At 51.9% G+C, this 19,726-nt stretch overlaps 1 protein-coding gene across 1 annotated transcript in view; it reads right to left on the bottom strand.

The window, feature by feature from the left end:
• INPP5D (inositol polyphosphate-5-phosphatase, 145kDa) overlaps positions 1-11,165 on the bottom strand; it is a 141,387-nt gene extending 130,222 nt beyond the window's left edge. Inside the window, 1 exon segment of the mRNA XM_010841232.1 lies at positions 10,811-11,165. Within this exon segment, the coding sequence (XP_010839534.1) occupies positions 10,811-10,944 (134 nt within the window). The 5' untranslated portion in view covers positions 10,945-11,165.
• Positions 11,166-19,726: the final 8,561 nt, after the last annotated feature.

Here is a 19,726-nt window from a genome sequence, read left to right as displayed (position 1 = left end):
GTTTCATTGGAAGGAGTGATGCTGAAGCTGAAACTCCAGTACTTTGGCCACCTCATTCGAAGAGTTGACTCATTGGAAAAGACCCTGATCCTGGGAGGGATTGGGGGCAGGAGGAGAAGGGGATGACAAAGGATGAGATGGCTGGATGGCATCACTGACTCGATGGACATGAATCTGAGTGAACTCCGGGAGTTGGTGATGGACAGGGAGGCCTGGTGTGCTGCAATTCATGGGGTCACAAAGAGTCGGACACGACTGAGCAATTGAACAAATATGTAGGACCTGTGAAGAAAATTACCAAGTTAAAAATAATAGCGATAGCTGTATTTATTATTAAGACTGAAAAATACTGAAATGTCCATTTGTACAAGTTGTATTACGGATTTCATGCACTTACAATCAAAGTGCGAATAGTGGACTTCCGTGGTGGACCAGGGAAGTGGTTAAGAATCCGTCTGCCAATGCAGGGCACATGAGTTCGATCCCTGGGTTGGGAAGATTCCGCATGCCGTGGGGCAACTAAGCCCCAACTACCGAGCTCACATGCCCTAGAACCCACGCTCCTCAACAAGAGGGAGCAGTGAGAAGTCTGCACACCGCAACCAGAGAGTACCCGACGCGTGGCAGCCCGCGTGCAGCAACTAAAGCCCTCTGAGCAGCCAAAAATAAATTTTCTTAAAGTCCCACTAGTATTTTTTCCAACTTGTCAAAATTATCATCTGGCTTATCTGGAAGAATACTTTAAAAGAATAGATATGCAAATCCTAAAGTAAAATAGTTTATAAAACGGTGGTAAGGCATTCAGTGTGAACTTGGTGTGAGAGAAGCAGACAGAAGTGGACCGGGCTAAACAGGCAAGAAAGAGATACGGGAGACTTAATACATGGTAAGAGAGAGGCCACGAAGAGCAAGGAATAAGCTATTCAGTGGGAGGTTTCAAGAAAGATGGTTACTTGAGAAAAATGCCCATAAATCTTTGTCTTACATCATCCATTAATTCCAGAGAGATTAAAGTGTTCAGTGTAGAACAGTAACAGCAAAACAGAAAAACCAACATTTTCTCCATCTGCTTTTGCCAAATACTCTGCTAAGCATGTGATATACACTTTTCATTCAGTCCATCCAACAACACCACATGGGTATTCTTATCCCTGGTTTTCAGATGAGGAAACTGAGGCCCCATAGCGTTAGACAATCTACCAGAGCTTGGAAAGGCAGAGTGGCTTCTTAGCCTTAGCCTATTAGCTCTAAAGGCCCTGCTCCCGACAGGAAGCAAAAGAAACAAAATTCCTGGGTGCAGAAGGACTCTACATTGGAAAGTAAAGGGGAAAAAGTCACAAAAGAGCATGATTGATAGACTTTACAAAAATTTACAATCTCTGAATGTGGGGGGCGGGGAAAGTCATAAAGTTTAAAGGCAACCACAGCGAAAATATTTGCAACAAATGTGATATAAGGAATTCATGCAAAGAGGTGATAACAGAAAAACTACAGTTTCAAATGAAAAAAGGCAAAGAGAGAATGAAGCAGACCATTCACAAGAGAGAAATGATGAAAGTCAATAATCCAAACAAGTTTACCACGACTGCAATCAAGCAATGCAAATCAAAATGAACGGAAATAAGCTACCTTTCACCTTGTAATTCAATATATTTTAAAAATGAAAATATTCAGTAAATGGAGGCTGGAATGAGGTGGGTGCTCTTTGGCACTGCTTACCAGAACATAAATTATAACAAGATTTCTGGAAAGCAATTTGTCGTTTTCCATCAAGAGCCTTAAAAACATTATCCTTTGATCCAGTACTTCCTCCCCTAGAAATCTATCATCAGAAATGTCACATATTTGCACAAAGACCTTCATCACTGTCATATTTAAAATAACGAAACACTGTTAGTAAGTTGAATGTCTGACAGTAGAAGAGTAGTCCATAAATTATGGTGCATTGTGTAATAGAATTTGTGCATCTATTAAATATGATATTTAGGAAGAAATGTTAACTAAATGAGAAAATGCTAATGTTGCTAGAAAATGCAGACTAAAATTACATGGTATTAGGCATATATTAATATAATATGGAGCTTATGAAACTTATAGAGGTATGTATGTATCTACCTATGTATAGACATATGTATCTATCTATATAAATATAGAGAATATAAATGAGAAAATACAGCAACAAATTAACATTATTTGTGTTAGTCTCTCATCTCAGTGGTTGGGTAATTATTTTCCTCCTTAACACCTTGAACTCTATATGTTTAACTTAATACTGTATTTTTTAAGGTTACTTGGAAAAACGTGCGAGAAGGGGACGATGGAGGATGAGACGGTTGGATGGCATCACCGACTCAATGGGTATGAGTTTGAGCAAGCTCTGGGAGATGGTGAGGGACAGGGAGGCCTGGCGTGCTGCCAGGGGTCCACGGGGGTCTCAAAGAGGCGAACACGACAGAGCGACTGAACTGAACTGAACTGAACAAAACACCGCCCTGTTTATCAGAGGGTCTATGTCTACACTGCTCCTGACACACGGGATGCCTAGCAAGACTCTCCCCTCTGGAGGGCAGGTTTCTGGTTGGCAAGGGAGGGGCTGGGCCAGCTGACCCTTTGGTGTCATTTACAGTAAGTAATCGAACCCAAAAAGTCTGGGTCCTGGTACTTGGAAACACAACACTTTTCTCAATAATGGGACAAAGGGACTGTGAAGTCAGCAGGAGAGAGAGGAGGGAGCCGGTCCACAGAGCTGCCCGGGGGCCTAGCCTGCAGGGCTGTGGACACTGAAGCCACCTCATCTGCCGCTGGGCTTCCTTGGAGCCTTCGGACTCCAGATCCCTCAGTCTCTCCCTCCTGTGTTGGTGGTTAATCACTGTTAAGATGGCCTCCGCGTCTCGCCTTTCTCTTCCTTCTCCCAGCTTCATTCAGCGCTTCTTCCTGGCCCCTGAGCCCCAGGCCCCTCTCTCTCTCTGACCTCCGGGCGCTCACCGGGCCCCCCGCCCACAGCCGCGGCCACGCGTGCGTCATCCGCGTTCTCTTCCTGCCTCGTCTCTCCGAGCACTTCCTCTGAGGGGCCCCACATGACAGCTCAGTGTCTCCCGGAGGCTCCCGCGGCTCCAGGAAGCCCCAGGAGTGACGCTCAGCCACCGCCCTCCTCTCCCCTCCTGCGGAGCGCTCCTCGCACACCGGCCTTCCCTCCTCTGCCTCTGAGATGTCGCTCCTCACTTGGCAGCTCGTAAAAAGTCATGGCCAAGAGCCTGTCATACAGCGCGAAGCTAGGTCAGATACAGTATGTTAATGGCGTATGGCTGGCATCTAGAAAACCAGGACGGACGAACTTATTGACAGAGAGGAAATGGAGACGCAGGTGTGGAGACCGGGCTGGAGGCCAGGGCGTGGGGAGGAGAGGGAAGGACAGACTGAGAAAGGAGCATTGACACCCATACACCACCGTGTGTGAAACAGATAACCGGCAGGACGCTGCTGCACAGCACAGGGAGGCTCACCTGGCACTCCGTGATGACCTAGAGGGGTGGGGAGGGGAGGCGGTCTAGAGGAAGGGGATATATGTGTCGAATTATGACTCATTCGCGTTGCCCTAAGGCAGAGACCACAACCGTGTTGCACAGCAATTATCCTCCAATTAAAAAAAAAAAAGGAACAGCCAGGGTTCAGCGGGTGCTGACTATGTATGCTTATCTCCACACTGTCCCGTTTTATCCTCTCAATAATCCAATGACATCAACGGAAAGACAAATCACTCCATTTTTTACACGGGCCAAAGATACGAACAGACATTTCTTCAAAGAAGGTATACAAATGGCCAAGGAGCAGAGAAGAGGCTCAACGACATCCATCATTAGAGTGATGCCAGCCCAAGTCACAGTAAGAGGCTACTTCACACCCACTAGGACGGCCATTACCAAAACGATAGTAACAAGTGTGGTGAGGGTGTGGAAACATTAGAACCCTCAGACCCTGCTGATGGGAATGAAACAGCACCACTGCTGTAGAAAAGATGGACAGTTCCACAAAATGTAAAACACAGAATTACCACATGACCCAGCAGTTCCACCCACGACAGTTGAAAACACATGTGCATAAAAAAACTTGAACTTAAATGACCACAGCAGCATCATTCATCGGAGAAGGCAATGGCACCCCACTCCAGTACTCCTGCCTGGGAAAATCCCATGGATGGAGGAGGCTGGAAGGCAGCAGTCCACGGGGTCGCTGAGGGTCGGACACGACTGAGCGACTTCACTTTCACTTTTCACCTTCACGCATTGCAGAAGGAAATGGCAACCCACTCCAGTGTTCTCGCCTGGAGAATCCCAGGGACGGGGGAGCCTGGTGGGCTGCCGTCTGTGGGGTCACACAGAGTTGGACACGACTGAAGCGACTTAGCAGCAGCAGCACCATTCCTAATAGCACAAAAGGAGGAGCAACCTAAATGCCTGTCAACTGATGAACAGCTAAATAAAATGTGACCTCTTGATTAAATGGGCTACTATTTATCCATGAAAAGGGATGACTCATACTACAACATGGATAAACCTTGGAAGCATTATGCCTGGTAAGAAGTCAGATACGAAAGGCCACATATTATATGATTCTATTCCTATGAAATTACCCAGAACAGGCAAATTGTCAGAGACAGAAAGTAAGTCAATCAGTAGTTGCCACAGCTTGGGAGGGACAGAAATGGGAAGTGACTCCTAAGAGGTTCAGGCTTTTTGGGAAATGGGAAGTGACTCCTAAGAGGTTCAGGTTTTTTAGGAAGGGGAGGGGTGATGAAATGTTCTGGTGTTAGATGGTTGGATGGCATCACCAACTCGATGGACATGAGTTTGAGCAAGCTCCAGGAGTTGATGATGGACAGGGAAGCCTGGCGTGCTGCAGTCCATGGGGTTGCAAAGAATTGGACAGGACTGAGCAACTGAACTGAACTGAACTGATGGTTTTACGTTATGAATGCACTACACACCACTGAATGGTACACTGATTCTACAGGATGTGAGTTTTACTGCAATAAAAAATTAACCCAATGAGCGGGCATTTCCCCACTGAGGACCCTGGGTGGGTACAGGGAGGTTAGCATCTCACAGAGGTTACAACTCACACGAGGCCCAGCCAACTGCAGAGGGCTTGCCCCTAAGGACTTCATCACATGACCTGAATTAGCGAGGGAAGCCCCTCCATCACTGGGGCAGGGAGGAAGGCCTAGAGCACCACCTCTCATGGTCATGCTGGGGTTCACGGTCCAGGAGATGGGACCACTCATCGGAGAAGCTCCGAAGTCTGTGCACAGGTGACTCTCACCTGTCAGGTAGACAGGTGCTCAGTCTCTTTGGTTGTGTCCGACTGTTTGAGACCCTACAAAATGTAGCCCACCAGGCTCTGTCTATGGGATTCTCCATGCAAGAATACTGGAGTGGGTTGCCATGCCCTCCCGCAGGGGATCTTCCAGACCCAGGGACTGAACTTGGGTCGCCTGCATTACAGGCTGATTCTTTACTGCTGACCCACTAGGGAAAGACAAACCAAAGCCAAGCTTCCCTGGTTCTGGAAAAATTTCTCCAGGACGCTAAGCTAGGGCACAGAGAACCTGGGGACGCTCGACTATGGGTTTTACGAGTCGCTGCACAAAGAAAGTACCAGGAACCTGTTAGACGGAGAGGCCTCCCCAGGCACATCACTCCCTTCTTGGTCCTGAACGCAGAAGGACTGCTCAGAATAGTGGTCCCTGGACAACTAGAGAGCGAACCGAACAATCTCTTACACAAACCAGCTTTTAGGAGCTGTGGTCCTCTGGCTCTGACTACTGTCTGTGCCAGCATCTCTCACCCTTTGTCAATACCAGATGGGAAAAACAGTCTTTTCCTTTGCACTTGCACAAAAGTAATTCATGAGCAATATTTGTCGTTCTTGTTGTTTAGTTGCTAAGTTGTGTCCAACTCTTTGTGACCCCATGAACTGCAGTATACCAGACTTCTCTGTCCTTCACCATCTCCCGGAGTCTGCTCAAACTCATGTCCATGGAGTTGGTGATGCCATCCAACCATCTCACCCACTGCTGCCCACTTCTCCTCCTGCCCTCAATCTTTCCCAGCATCTGGGATCAGTATAAACTTTCCTAAAGTTTGAAAGGGGGTTGGAGGAAGGATTACATCAGACCCATTCACACCTTAGTAAATGGCTTTACACCTCTCCAGGACATTTCTGCCCACTCCCCTGACAAGTCCCTTCTCTGTGCTCCATCACGAGGGGTCTCCCCTCCAGGCCTCCTCTGACTCTACGCACACCCAGACTTGCTGACGTCTCTCTCTTCCTCTCTCCCAGAAACAGTAAATTCAAGTCCTGGTCCTGCCGTCATTAGTACTGTGAACATACAGCATGTTACCTAACCTCTCTGGGTCTCAGTTTTCCGCACCTGTAAAGTGCGGATAATAACCACACTTCCTCCGAAGGCCAGTGTGGACAGTGAGTGAGTCAGTGTGTGCGAAGAGCTTAGAACAGAATCTGACATGCAGGTTGTCTTCTACTGTTATTTTTAGGCAGAATGCATCAGTATCCACCTTCGGTTTGCAGAGCAAGGCTGCAATGGTATGGCCTGCCCTACCTCAAGGGGCCATAACTTTCTTACTAACAAGTAGAATGCCTTCTCAAAGGGCACTTTTGGTGACAAAATGTCCTTCTGGGGCCTCTTTGTCTTTCTGGCCGTGCTCACAAGGCTGCCAAGTCCAGGCTGCCGTGTACTGTCCCTGGGAAGGCGGCTGTAGCTTTGCCTGGGCAAAGCTTGTGGTCGGCCAGGTGCTGAGGGAAACCAAGATCACGTCCTCGTCACAGCTGGTCAGGCCAGGCATGGGTTTCTAGCACTTGCCTGCCTCTGCCCCTGGGAGGGAAGCCAACTCTCTCCTGTGTGGTTTAGTGGAAACACCACTGGACCAGGCAACTCTATCCTGCATGGTGGCTGATGGACCCAGAATATATAGGCTCACTCTTGGGGGCTGGGCTGCTCTTACGGAGACGGCAGTATATCGCTGACTCCTCTGGGCCATTGCTCTGGTTCAGCCTGTCCAGCCAGGGCAAGGAAAGCCTGGCCCCAACTGACCCATGACCCCGCACGCGGATGGACCTGAATCCCCAAAGGTGTACCTCTTCCCTGCAGCAGAAAGCACATGGCAGGTGTGCTGGCCTCACGTGGAAGCGCAGTCCTGGCAGGAGAGGAAGACACAAGCTTGACAGTCTCTTAGTATCCTCTGTACAAAAGGGGCCAGACAGCCCCATCAAGGAGCCCCCCTGACCTCCCTAGTCTGCTGGCGGGTTCGCGTGGAGCCAGGGGAGCGTGACATAGGCCCCACCCAGAAGACCCACTGCCCCTCGCGATCTCAAGCCCCTTGCTGCAAGAAGGCAGAGCGGGACTCCGTCTATGGAGTCAGCTGCCTGGGGTCCTCCCCTCCAGCTCTCTGCACCCTGAGATGGGCCTCGGTTTTTCTGAGGTTTTCTGAGCTGTGGAGGAGGGACCTGTGTCGTCTTGCTCCGAGGCAGGTGTAGGGCTGACCTCCCGAGAGGAAGTGCAGCTTTGCTAGGCCCGGGGGCGAACGTGCACACATCGGTCACGTGGGCCGCTATCAATCGCAGCCTTGTCTTTTGGCGTTTCCCTCACCCCCTCCTTAGTTCCATTTAAATAGGCAAATCCTGTCCTCTTTCTCCAGCAAGCAGGCCACTCCCGAGGAAGCTGCCCTCGGTTCCTGGAGCTCCAAGCATCGCAGTCTAAACCAGGCGTTGGAAGCCTCCTGCTGCCCTCCTCTCTCAACTGGAGGAGCCGGGAATATGCTCAAGGCACTGGGGTCCGAGCAGGGTGCCTGAGGTCTTTTCCCATATAGATTTTTCCAGCGTAGGAGGGCCAGTCTTAGAGGCTTCCTTGCTCACTTTGGAGCAGGGTCATTAAAAGGCCTTGACACCATAGCTGGCTTACCTGGGGCCCTGCTGTCTCAGCATCTCCCGGAGAGAAGCAGAGCGTAGAGCCTGATGCCTGGGAGACTCATGCTTGTGGAACCCCACTGGGGTGCCCCTTGCTGGCGGAGGACCAGGAGGACAAGGTTTTACCAGTCCCAGGAACAGAGAAAGCTAAGGATGGGATGGGAGGGTGGGGGGCTGTTTTTCAGGAAGTCAAACCTCCATGATTTAAAGGACTGGCCTTTTGACTTTTTCTGTTTGTTTTTCAAGAGCACGTTCTTCTTGCCTTTTCGGTGCCGTTAAAGGATACTTTCATGAAATGAACGGCTAAGAGGTGGCAGTTAGATATCACTTAGCTAGTGAACGGCTAAGAGGTGGCAGTTAGATATCACTTAGCTAGGTTTTCGTTTTTAAATCTCCTTAATTGGCAACATTAAAGGTGGTGGCAAAAGGAGGTCTCCCAGGGTTTTGGAGAGTTCGGTGGTTCGTGGTATCCCACATCCTACAGGGGCTCCTGCCCCTGCGGGAATCATGACTTCCCCCCACAGAGCCAAGGGGATAGGGGAGCCCCGGGCCTGGAGTTAGCGCCTGGCCTCACGGCTTGGCTCCCTGGGGAGGGCTCCAAGCCCTGCTGTCTGGAGCTAAAGGGGCCTTGGGGCTGGGAGACTAACAAGAAGCCCAGCCCTGGACTCGGAGGATGGTGGGTATGGGGTGGGGTGTGGGCCACGGGTACCCTCCCGAAGAGGCAGACCCTGCACAGTTGCCAAGGCTCCAAGAGTAACTCAGCACCAGGGAGGGGAGGGAAGGAGACGCAAGAGAGGAACGAATACCGCACACCCTCTGGGATCCCAGTTTGCCACCAGCCGGCCCAGCAGCGTAGGGGCTGCCCTGGTAGCTCCGACGGTTAAGAATACGCCTGCAAAGCAGGAGACCCAGGTTCGATCTCTGGGTCAGAAAGATCCCCTGGGGAAGGGAATGGCAACCCACTCCAGTATTCTTGCCTGGGAAATCCCAGAGGAACCCGACAGGCTATCCAGTCCACGAGGTCGCAAAGAGTCGGACACCACTGAGCAACTAACACACACACACACACACAGCAGGGCGGTGTGGACTAAAGCCTCAAGCTCTCTGAGGTCTGCCCACCTGCAAAGTCAGGGGCGGTGGGACTAGAGGTTTCATGGCTTCTCCTAGCTCTGGCTCTGGCTGTCGCAAGGCTCCCAGTTTAGAGTCAGAGACCCTTGTTGCAATCTGTAGCCTGAGCCTGACCACAGCTCCCTGGTCAAAGGGCTGCTGTGAAGGTTAGTGAGCTGGAGCCTGGAAGCTCCCGAGGTCTCTGAGGGGAGGGGAGAGCTGCACGTGGGCTGAGGGGAGACAGATCAGGATGTCCCCACTGTCTCTACGCCCGGGTCGATGGGTCCCCACAGGGGCTGTGCCTGTGGGGAAGACTAGGTCTGCTTCCCTTTCCCCCCACCCCGGGTGTGAGAACTGGGGACTCAGGAAACTGGCCTTGGGAGGGCGAGGCTCTGATGCAGTCAGACCTCGGGCCAGGTGGCCAGCTAAAAGCTTGGGTTAATTTCCAAACAGTCCCAGTTCACCCTGGTAAACACCCTGTCTTCTCTCGCTGCCACTGGAACCCAGGCTCACACTGACTTGACAGGTACAGGACTGGGGTGGCAGCAGCCGTCTCTCTGTCTGGGTGCAGCCTCTGGGGACGGACAGTGTTGACTTTGTCATCCCTTGGTTAACCCATCTGAGCCTCAATTTCCTCATCTGCAAGAGCAGCCAAGAAAAGGACCTGCACTTCAGATTGTCGCAAAGTTGAAATAGGTTGACGCATAGACAAATACTCAAACTCAACAAGCTCCAAATAAGGTCTGTGACCCGTGACCCATTTCCCCTCCTGCATGGATGGCGGTAGCGTCTGCCTGCTCAGAGGGACCCTTCTGCAAGCCCAGGGGTGCTACCTGAGAGGTGCAGGTGAACGTGCCCTTCCCCCATCACGCCCAAGGCCCCAGAGGGCATGGTTAGACCACAGGGTGGCAGAGTGGCAGGGCCAAGGGCCTCCCTCAGACATTGGTGGAGAAGGGTGTTACAAAAAGGAACTGTCAGCAAGTGGCCGGTTCCCCAGTTTTAGGACAACTGGCGCATTCAGCAACATCCCAGAACTGGGGGTGGGGGGGCAGTCGATGGTGGCCGAGAGGCCTCAAAAGGTGGGGACACGGCTGAGGGCATTGGACGGGTGAGAAGTGGCTCCTGCTGTTGGTAACATGACTTCCTCTGCTCCCAGGGCCCCAGATACAGCCTCTGATCCTTTCTTGAGCGACTCCCCGTGTTCACGGCTCCCCAGACAACAGCTTCCTCCAAAGTCCCATACTCTGGCACAGGAAGGGTTCTCTCTTGCCACTTCCGTTCTTCCAGGACTGTTTCCCAGCTGTGCATCTTTGACCAACACCTGAACTGACCCAGCTGCTTTCTAACACTCCCACCACCACGGAGCCCTGAGTTTCCGCCCGGCTCACAGGCCGTGGACACCCCCCTCCTGCCTTGGTCCCTGGAACCTCAAGGAAGCCCCTGGTCCTGCTGCTTGATGGTTGCTGGGGTGTGCGGCCCAGACCCCAGGCTAGCCCTGGAGGGCTCCTGCTCTCAAAACCCCAACTCCGAGGCCGAGCAGGTCCCCCGACAGGCCTCAGCTGGACCCACCAACAAACCTGGGAAGCGCAAGGTCGCTGGACACAGAAACAACCCCATCCTAGGGCCCAGCGTGCCCCGACCCAGCTTGCCCTGTGCGCAAGCGGCACCTCCAACACCTCCATTGCCAGGCCAGGCCGGCGTGGGCAGGTTGGGTACTCACAGCACACAGAGCGCGTAGGCCCGGGAGATGGACTCGCTGGCGCGCACGAGGAAGCTCCCATCCTTGCCCGTTCTGGACAGCAGCTCCTCTGCCTTGGAGCGGGTGATGTTGCCATGGTTCCAGCAGGGGACCATGGCGGGCGCGGGGCTCCCTGGGGCCGGGCCGGGTGGCCTCCCCCCTGGACCGGACGCTGCGCCGACGGGGGAGCTGGGCCCTCCTGTGCTGCGACCCTCCGTGGGTTCCCTCTCAGTCGCCCCAGCTGCTGCTGCTCCTGCCACCCGCTCGCTGACCGACTTCCTGTTTCAGGCACTCGGCAAGGGAAAGGAAGCTGAGCTGCAGAGAACTTCCTCATTGCAGAGCCCAAGCAAGACAGTCCTCCACCTCCCCCCTCACGCCCTGCTGCCCTTCCCTCTCACCACCCCACCCCCTGCCCACCCCGCCCGTGCCCCCCATCCCCGGCTCCCTCCTTTAATGGGTCTCAGTCCCTGGCATGGCAAATATCAGCTTAAGCCCTCCTGGGGGAATCTATCAGCTCCTCTGGCATCAGGAGGCTCAGGGCCAGCCTCTGAAGGAGTGAGGCCCAAGCGTTAGCCATTCCGGGGCCCATGACCCGATGCCCCATGTGGGGTGGCCACGCCAAGGACGTCCACCCCAGCCCTCTGCCCTACCCCCAAGCTTTCCACCTCCCTGTCCACTCCCTCCGACATGCCCGCAGGTCAGAGGCTCACAGGGCCGGGCTTCTCAACTGGGGCTGAGGCCTGCTCCCCGACCCCCACTGAGGGGGGTACCAGCCGAGCCCCCCTACTCATAATGAGACACACACAGCCACCTGGGCACCTTTCAGCCCCAGAAGCTGGGAAGACCTTGAGCGACACCACCCATGGGCTCCCCTGGGACAGCTCTGCGACACTTTATACCCATCGCGGGGGCCGGCAGGTATACGGGAGCCCGTGGCAACCCTTCTCCAGGGCAGCACATCCTGACCCCTGTGGCCCAGCTTAGGGACATGCAGAGGGAGCTGGGAGGGCTCTCGGGACATGGACCTTTTGCAAGGTGACACCTCTGGATCTTTCTGGGACACTTGGGACATTCATGCATGTCCCCCTATCCCTGGGCAAGTTGGCCACCTGGCAAGGATGGCATTCCTTCCCGAGTCCCACATCTCAGGTAGAGTTGCAGTTGGAGGTACAGGTGGCCGGGCATGGTTGCCTTGGTCCACAGCTCAAAGCGGGGGCTGCCTTTGGGGAGGTGGGGACCACCATCCAGGATCAGCAGGCTCTGAGGGCTCTGAAGTGGGCACCCTGCTTGGACCCCAGACGGGGAGCCCTCAGTGCTCATGTCAGTGCCCCAGGGTGAAGGGGCAGGTGCAGACCTATTGCACAAGACCCCCGATCCTGTCTCAGCCCTCAGCCACCCTGCGACATGACAGAAGAAGCCGCATCCAGGCACCAGGGCCAGGCAAGCCTCCACTCTAATCGGGTCCTCTGCATCCAAGCTGCAGGAGCTGGTTCGTTCCTTCTCCCTCCCCGTCTCGGTTTCCTGTTCTCCACCTGAAGGAGAGCAGCCCCAGAGGAACTCACGTGTGCCGGGAGCCCCCAGTGCCTGCCACCCACAACAGTTGATTCTGAAAAGCAAAGCTAAGCACTCTGATTCCTAAATCCTGGACTCGGCTCACCTCCGCCTGAGGGAAGAGGGGAGGAGGGCAGGGAGCGGGGAGGAGATGGTCAACTCAGGCCTGAGGCGGGGGAAATTGGGCCCATTAAAGGGGCCCCAGAAGGTGGGCTGCTACCCCTGTGGGGTCATCTCTGGGGTCCTGTCCTGCATGGGCATGGTCAAGGCGTGGCCGTCCTCCGGCAGGCCTTCTTGGCTTCTAAAGGCAGTTCCTTTTGGAAACCTAGCCCAGCGAACTCCCTGGTCCCCACATTCACCTCAAAGCCAGCTCCTCCCCCAGCTGCTCTGAGCTTCCCCTTCCCTACCACTGCCCGCTTCTTCCCCCCACCAATGCCCCCTCCCTTGCTCCTCTGTCTGAACCCAAGGAAGAAACTCCCAAGCCTTCAGAAAGCCTGTATCAAGGCTGAGCTAGATGTGGGGCCACCGAGGTGGGGCTAAGAGACCTGCTCCTGGGATGCTCCCACCATATACTTCCCAGCCTTCTCCCCATTCCCCTGCCGAGCTCCGCCAGCTTCCTCGCTCGAAGCTCCCAGGTTCCTCCAGGGTCCTTCAGGAGGACCCGCCCACAGTGCTGGCCCTATAGCACGTCGACCAGCTTATCCAGAGAGACCCTCTAGCACATCCAAGACCCTTCCACTTACATTGATCTCCCCCAACACTCCTTCCCACCTGCCCTTCCTCACCCCTGTTCCCACTGAATCCCATAGTTCAGCAGGGTCGGGGTGGCCAGCGGGACTGTCCCTGCCATTTGGTCCAGTGTGGTTTCCCTTTGACACACACAAAACATACAAGACACACACATGTCATCCATGTTCCCCGAATTTTTAAGGTCCATCCTGTCATGTCCTCCTCAGAAACCTGTATGCAGGTCAAGAAGCAACAGTTAGAACTGGACATGGAACAACAGACTGGTTCCAAATAGGAAAAGGAGTACGTCAAGGCTGAATATTATGACCCTGCTTATTTAACTTATATGCAGAGTACATCATGAGAAACACTGGGCTGGAAGAAGCACAAGCTGGAATAAAGATTGCTGGGAGAAATATCAATAACCTCAGATATGCAGATGACACCACCCTTATGGCAGAAAGTGAAGAAGAACTAAAGAGCCTCTTGATGAAAGTAAAGAGGAGAGTGAAAAAGTTGGCTTAAAGCTCAACATTCAGAAAACTAAAATCATGGCATCTGGTCCCATCACTTCATGGCAAATAGATGGGGAAACAATGGAAACAGTGAGAGACTTTTTCGCAGAGGGGTTCAAAATCACTGCAGATGGTAATTGTAGCCATGAAATTAAAAGACGCTTGCTCCTTGGAAGAAAAGCTCTGACCAACCTAGACAGCATATTACAAAGCGGAGACATTACTTTGCCAACAAAAGTGTGTCTAGCAAAGCTGTGGTTTTTCCAGTGGTCATGTATGGATGTGAGAGTTGGACTATAAAGAAGGCTGAGCACCAAAGAATTGATGCTTTTGAACGGTGGTGTTGGAGAAGACTCTTGAGAGTCCCTTGGACTGCAAGGAGATCCAACCAGTCCATCCTAAAGGAAATCAGTCTTGAATATTCACTGGAAGGACTGATGCTGAAGCTGAAGCTCCAGTCTTTGGCCACCCAATGCAAAGAACCGACCCATTGGAAAAGACCCTAATGCTGGGAAAGATGGAAGGCAGGAGAAGGGGAAGACAGAGGATGAGATGGTTGAATGGCATCACCGACTTGATGGACATGAGTTTGAGTAAGCTCCAGGAGTTGGTAATGGACAGGGAAGCCTGTCATGCTGCAGTCCATGGGGTCACAAAGAGTTGAATATGACTGAGTGACTGAACTGAACTGAACTGATCCTGTCATGATAGTCTGAAGGCAGGTTGGAAAAGAATTTCCAGACACAGAGCATTTCAGAAGGGAGTGAGTTTATTATGAACAGAGAGCAGAGACAATGTGGGCGCTGCAAGCACAGCAGGCCAACCTGACAGACCAGGGAGAGCTGACAATTTTTGTGGGTTAGTAGCCCATTTTTATAGCCTCGAGACAAAGAAAATTCCTGCTGGAAGGTTGGCATTAGGTGATTGGTTAGGGCATTATATGGTGATCACTGAGGTGGGTGTTTTTGCCTAATTTGGAGTCAGGAAGCCTGCTGGTGATGATCGGGGGTGGTGGGGGACTTTTGGGAAGGTTTACAAAGGGACTCAGTCAATTTTTGGAGGGGATCTTGGTTCTGGGTTCCGCTTCTGTGGCCTTGGAGCAGGACTCCACGCATCCCGTCTTCACTTCCTTCCCAACCCAATTACCTAAACCATCTGACACTGTCAGCTTCCTTGTCCCCCAGCCCTTCTGCCCCTGATGTTCAGAAAACCCCAGCTTCTAGATCAGAAATGCTCTTATGGTGAATGGGGCCTCAGTAAATATTTCCTTCTGCAGGGCCTCTGTCTACATGGAAGCAATTTCATTAGAACTTGTCTTTTAAAATTCAGGGAGCCATGTAAGGTAGGGATTTCTCAATGACAGTTTAGAATAATGGACAGAGAGGAGATAATTATGTATGCTCTGTGTCCAATAGGCATCCTAGAAGAGTCTTTGTGATGTCTTTCTCTTCCTGCTCAGGTGCTGTTTTTTATTGTCAAGTGCATCTGGCTGATTTTATATCCCATCCAGCAAGAGCAGGGGAGCGGGGCTGCTATTATTCAGAGTCCGGTGGCATTCAGAACCTGTTCATTTTGAGACGTCAGTCTCCTGCCTCTGCATTTTCTAACCTTGTTCCTTTATGTCATTACCCGTGGCACTGCTTCATCCATTGTGCCGCCTGTGAATAGTGGCTTCCAGGGATCCCCTCTGAGGTTGTTCCTTTGCTTGCTTGGTACCCACAGATCTTACCTAGAGCGTGCCAAAAAATGCTAACAAGAAAGGAGGCAAGATGGCAGAGTAGGAAGCCTCTGCCTCTGTCTCTCTCTCACTCTCTGTGTGTCCCTGTCTCTCTCTTTCTCCTTCCCTTCCTCATCATGTCTCTCCCCTTCCCTTCCTTCATCCCACTCCACCCCTCCCTCCCTCCACCCATGAACCCTGAGCCCACCTCCACCCGTGGTCACACCAAAATTACACCTTCTTACAGAGCAACTATCTAAAGAGTAGCAGGACAGATTTCCCACAGCTGAAGATGTAAAGAAGGGACCACGATGAGATGAGCAGGAAGGGTAGAGATGCAGCAGAGTTGAGATCCACACCCCCCAGGTTGGCAACCCCCAAATGGGATGACTGTCACAACCACAGGGACCCTCCCCAGGGAGCAAGGGGTCTGACCCTTACATCAGTCTCCCCAGCCCAAGGGTCCTGCACTGGGATGACAAGCCCCCAGCATGTCCAGTTTTGAAAGCCAAGCATGGCTTATGTTCAGGACAGCCAGAGGGCTCTAGACTCTGCTCTTAAGAGACACACACAAGATGATGTAACAACATCTTACATATTCTGAGACCCAGTGCAGAGGCGGTAGTTTGAAAGGACCCTGCTAGATCAGACATATTTGCTAACCTTGGAGAGGCTCCCAGAGAGGGTGCAGGCAACTGGGGCTCCCCCTGGGGACAGGGACACAGGCAGAGTCCATTTTAGGGAGCTTGTTCTACCCCAATAACACTGGCACTGGCAGGAGGCGTTTTGGAGTCTTCCCTCTAGCGCATCAGTGTTGGGGACTCACACCCACCCACCAGTGAGCTGGCACCAGGCCCAGCTAACCCTGCCCTGGGCCACACAGACACCATGCAGGGACCCAATCCCACTCGTGAGAGGGCCAGCAGCAGCCCCAGTCCCCTCCGGGCTGCACAGCCAGCCATGGAATGAGCCTACCCTGTCCTCCAGTGGGCCCACGTCACTGCATAAGGCATGGTGTCGCCCAGGCACTTCCAGTCTCCTGGGCTGGGGTCCAGCCTCATCTACCAGCGTGGCCTCAGTACTTGGCCTTACCACGGAAGGGCACACGCAGCCATTCGGGGCCACTCCTAGAGCATAAAGCTCTGGTGACCAGAAGGGAGTTCTCTGTTGGGCCCCACAGGACATCTCCTGTGTAAGGTCACTTCTCCAAGTTTGGGAAAGGTAACCAACCTACCCAACACACAGAAATAAACACAGAAAATTGGGGAAAATAAGGAGACAGAGGAATAAGTGCCAAATGAAGGAACAGGATATAACCTTAGAAAAAGAACTAAACGAGGGGGATATAAGCAGTCTATCCCATAACAGGTTCAAGGTAAAGATCATAGAAGGTAACAGTCATAAAGATGTGAGAGGAGTGGATGAACACATAATTTCAATAGAGTTAGAAGACATAAAAAATAATCAAAAAGAACTAAAGAACACATAACTGAAACAAAAACACACTAAGAAGAATCAGCAGTATATTAAATGATACAGAGGAACAGATCAGTGATCTGAAAGACAAAGTAGTGGAAATCACCGAAGCTGAACAGAAGACAGAAAAAGGATTTTTAAAATGAAGATAGTTTGGGACTTCCTGGTGGTCCAGCGGTTAAGGCCCCACACTCCCAATGCAGGGGGCATTGGATTTGATCCCTGGTCATGGAACTAAGATCCCATATGCCACAACTAAGAGCGGTACAGCCAAATACATTCATCAAATAAATTAAAAAAAAAGAATTTAAAAAAATGAGGATAGTTTAAGAGACCTCTGGGACAATATCAAGCATAATAACAGCTACACTATAAGAGCCTCAGAAGAAGAAGAGAGAAAGGGTCAGAGGACATATTTGAAAAAATAACAGCTGAAAACAGCCCTAACCTGGGAAAGGAAACAGGTTCAGGAAGCACACAGAGTCCCTAATAAGATGGACCTGAAGAAATCCATGCTAAGGTGCATCATAATTAAATGGAAAAGATGAAAGGTAAGGAGATGATCTTAAAAGCAGCAAGAAAAAAGCAACTATTTAGATACAAGGGAACTCCCGTTAGACAATCAGCAGACTTTTCAGCAGAAACTGTGTAGGCCAGAAGCAAGTGGCACGAAGTATTCAAAGTGATGGAAGACAGCCTCTTCAGTGAATGGTTTGGGGAAAGCTGGATAGCTACGTGCAAAAGAATCAAACTGGACTATTCTCTCACATCATGCACAACAACAACAAAAATCGTTTGCTGGGTTACAGACTTAAATGTAAGACTTGAAACCGTGAAACTTCTGGAAGAACATGTAGGCACGATGCCATCTAACATCAGTACCAGGACTATTTCTTGGCACTATATCCTCAGGCAAGGGAAACAAAACCAAAAATAAACTAATGAGACTACATCAAACTAAGAAGCGTTTGCATAGTGAAGGAAGCTATCAACAACACGAAGAGGCCACCTACTGAATGAGAGAAGATATTTGCAAATGATAAATCCTACAAGGAGTTAACGTCCAAAATACGCAAAGCACTCATACAACTCAATGTCCAAAAGCCAAACGACTCAATTAAAGGTGGACAGAGCGTCTGAATAGAGCATCTCTAGAAGTTCTGGAAAAAACAGACAAAACTTCAGTGTTGAAGAAACGAACTTCCATGGCAGGTGCCGAGGCATCGGAGGGACTCTGCTTCTGAAATTTCCAGAGGTGGCAAGTGACAGAGACAGGAGCCAAGAGAGAGGTGTGATGATCCCGTGGGACCGTGAAGCTACTTGTCCAGGGGTCTTTCCACCATGGACAGGAAGCAGAGTGGGTTTCAAGGCCTGAGAAGGGGTCAGACGAGGAGAGGGATTACGGAGTCCCAAGTGTCAGGATGAGGGGTGGGGAGGAGGAGGTAGAGATGTAGGTCACTTCACACATGGTGGACAATATTTCTAAGTATTAATCACCGTGTTTCCCTTTCCCTCCTCTGTTCACTGAAGCTCTTTACGGTACCCCAGGGCTCCTCAGTCCCCACCAGCCTTGGCAGAATTGGTGTCAACCATACAGTCTTATGGGAAGGAAGTGGGGGAGTGAAAGTGGTTACTGAGTCACCAAGAACAAAGGGAGCTGAGATGGTTTTATGTGTCAATGTGTCTGGGCCAGAGTACCCAGATATTTGGTCAAACATTCTAGATATCCCTATGAAGATATTCATAGAAGTGATTAGCCTTTGAATCAGTAGACTCTGAGTCGATTGCTCTCCATAGCACGGGTGGGCCTCATTCAATCAGTGGAAGACCCTAATAGAAAAAGACGGAGGTTCCCCAAAGAAGAGGGAATTCAGTGAGTAAACCGCCTTCAGACTCAAACCACAGCCTCAGCTCCTCCCTGAGTCCCCAGCCTGCAGCCCCACTCTGCAGATCTGGGGCTTGCCAGCCTCTGCAATCATGTGAGCCAATTCCTGAAAATAAATCTCTCTGTGTACCTGCATCGCACTGGCATTGTTTCTCTGGAAACACAGAAGGAAATACTTTGAAGTACTGACTTTGAAGTTTGAAAGCTGCTCACTCGGCCGGTGTAATCAGGAGTGAATTTCCCTCACCCCAGACCTGCCGTCCATGGGGTCACACAGAGTCGGACACAACTGAAGTGACTTAGCAGCAGCAGAAGTAGCAGCAGACATGATACAAAGGCATCTTGGGGTTGTAGGAGGGGGTGGAGTGGCCACTCTCAGAGAACCAGGTAGGACCAGGAGGCCCGAGCCTTCGGTGATCAGGCACCATCCCTCTCGGTGCCAAGGGTCCAGGTCAAGGGGGTCAGCGCCCCCTGGGAAAGAGTGACGCCCTCCTCTGTCCTGATTAACTCACTTCCCCTCATGCTTGTTTGCTGTTTTCGTCACTCAGTCGTGTCCAACTCTTGGCGACCCCGGGGACTGCAGCATTCCAGGCTCTTCTGTTCAGGGGATATTCTTCAGGCAAAAATACCGGAGCGGGTTTCCATTTCCTTCTCCAGCCTCCCGCCATGGGCCCCTCTCAAATCAAAGGCCAGAGATGACTGTTATGGAGGGATCATACCCTCGACCCTCTGCTGGGAAGGAAGTCTTCCTCTCCGCTCAGCCCTCTCCCAGCTCCCCTCCCCGCTTGCTCTGGGGGTCTGTCGGACCCCCGGCTCCCCCGTCTGCTGACTCCTCCACTTCTGCGGTTGGCATCTTTGAAGGGACCTTTCCACATCCTCTCCCCAGGCCCCTGAAGGCACTGACTGGCTTCCCTTTGGGTCCAGCCGTCCTCAGAACACTTGGCTGGGCCTCTCCCAGGCCCCTAAGCCTCAGGCCTCCTGAAGGGCAGGAAGATGACACCTGGCTCACAGCTCCGCCCAGCCCC

The sequence above is a fragment of the Bison bison genome, unplaced genomic scaffold (assembly GCF_000754665.1).
Source record: "Bison bison bison isolate TAMUID 2011002044 unplaced genomic scaffold, Bison_UMD1.0 scf7180017864158, whole genome shotgun sequence".
Taxonomy (NCBI): domain Eukaryota; kingdom Metazoa; phylum Chordata; class Mammalia; order Artiodactyla; family Bovidae; genus Bison; species Bison bison.
This window is presented reverse-complemented; position numbering and strand designations above follow the sequence as displayed.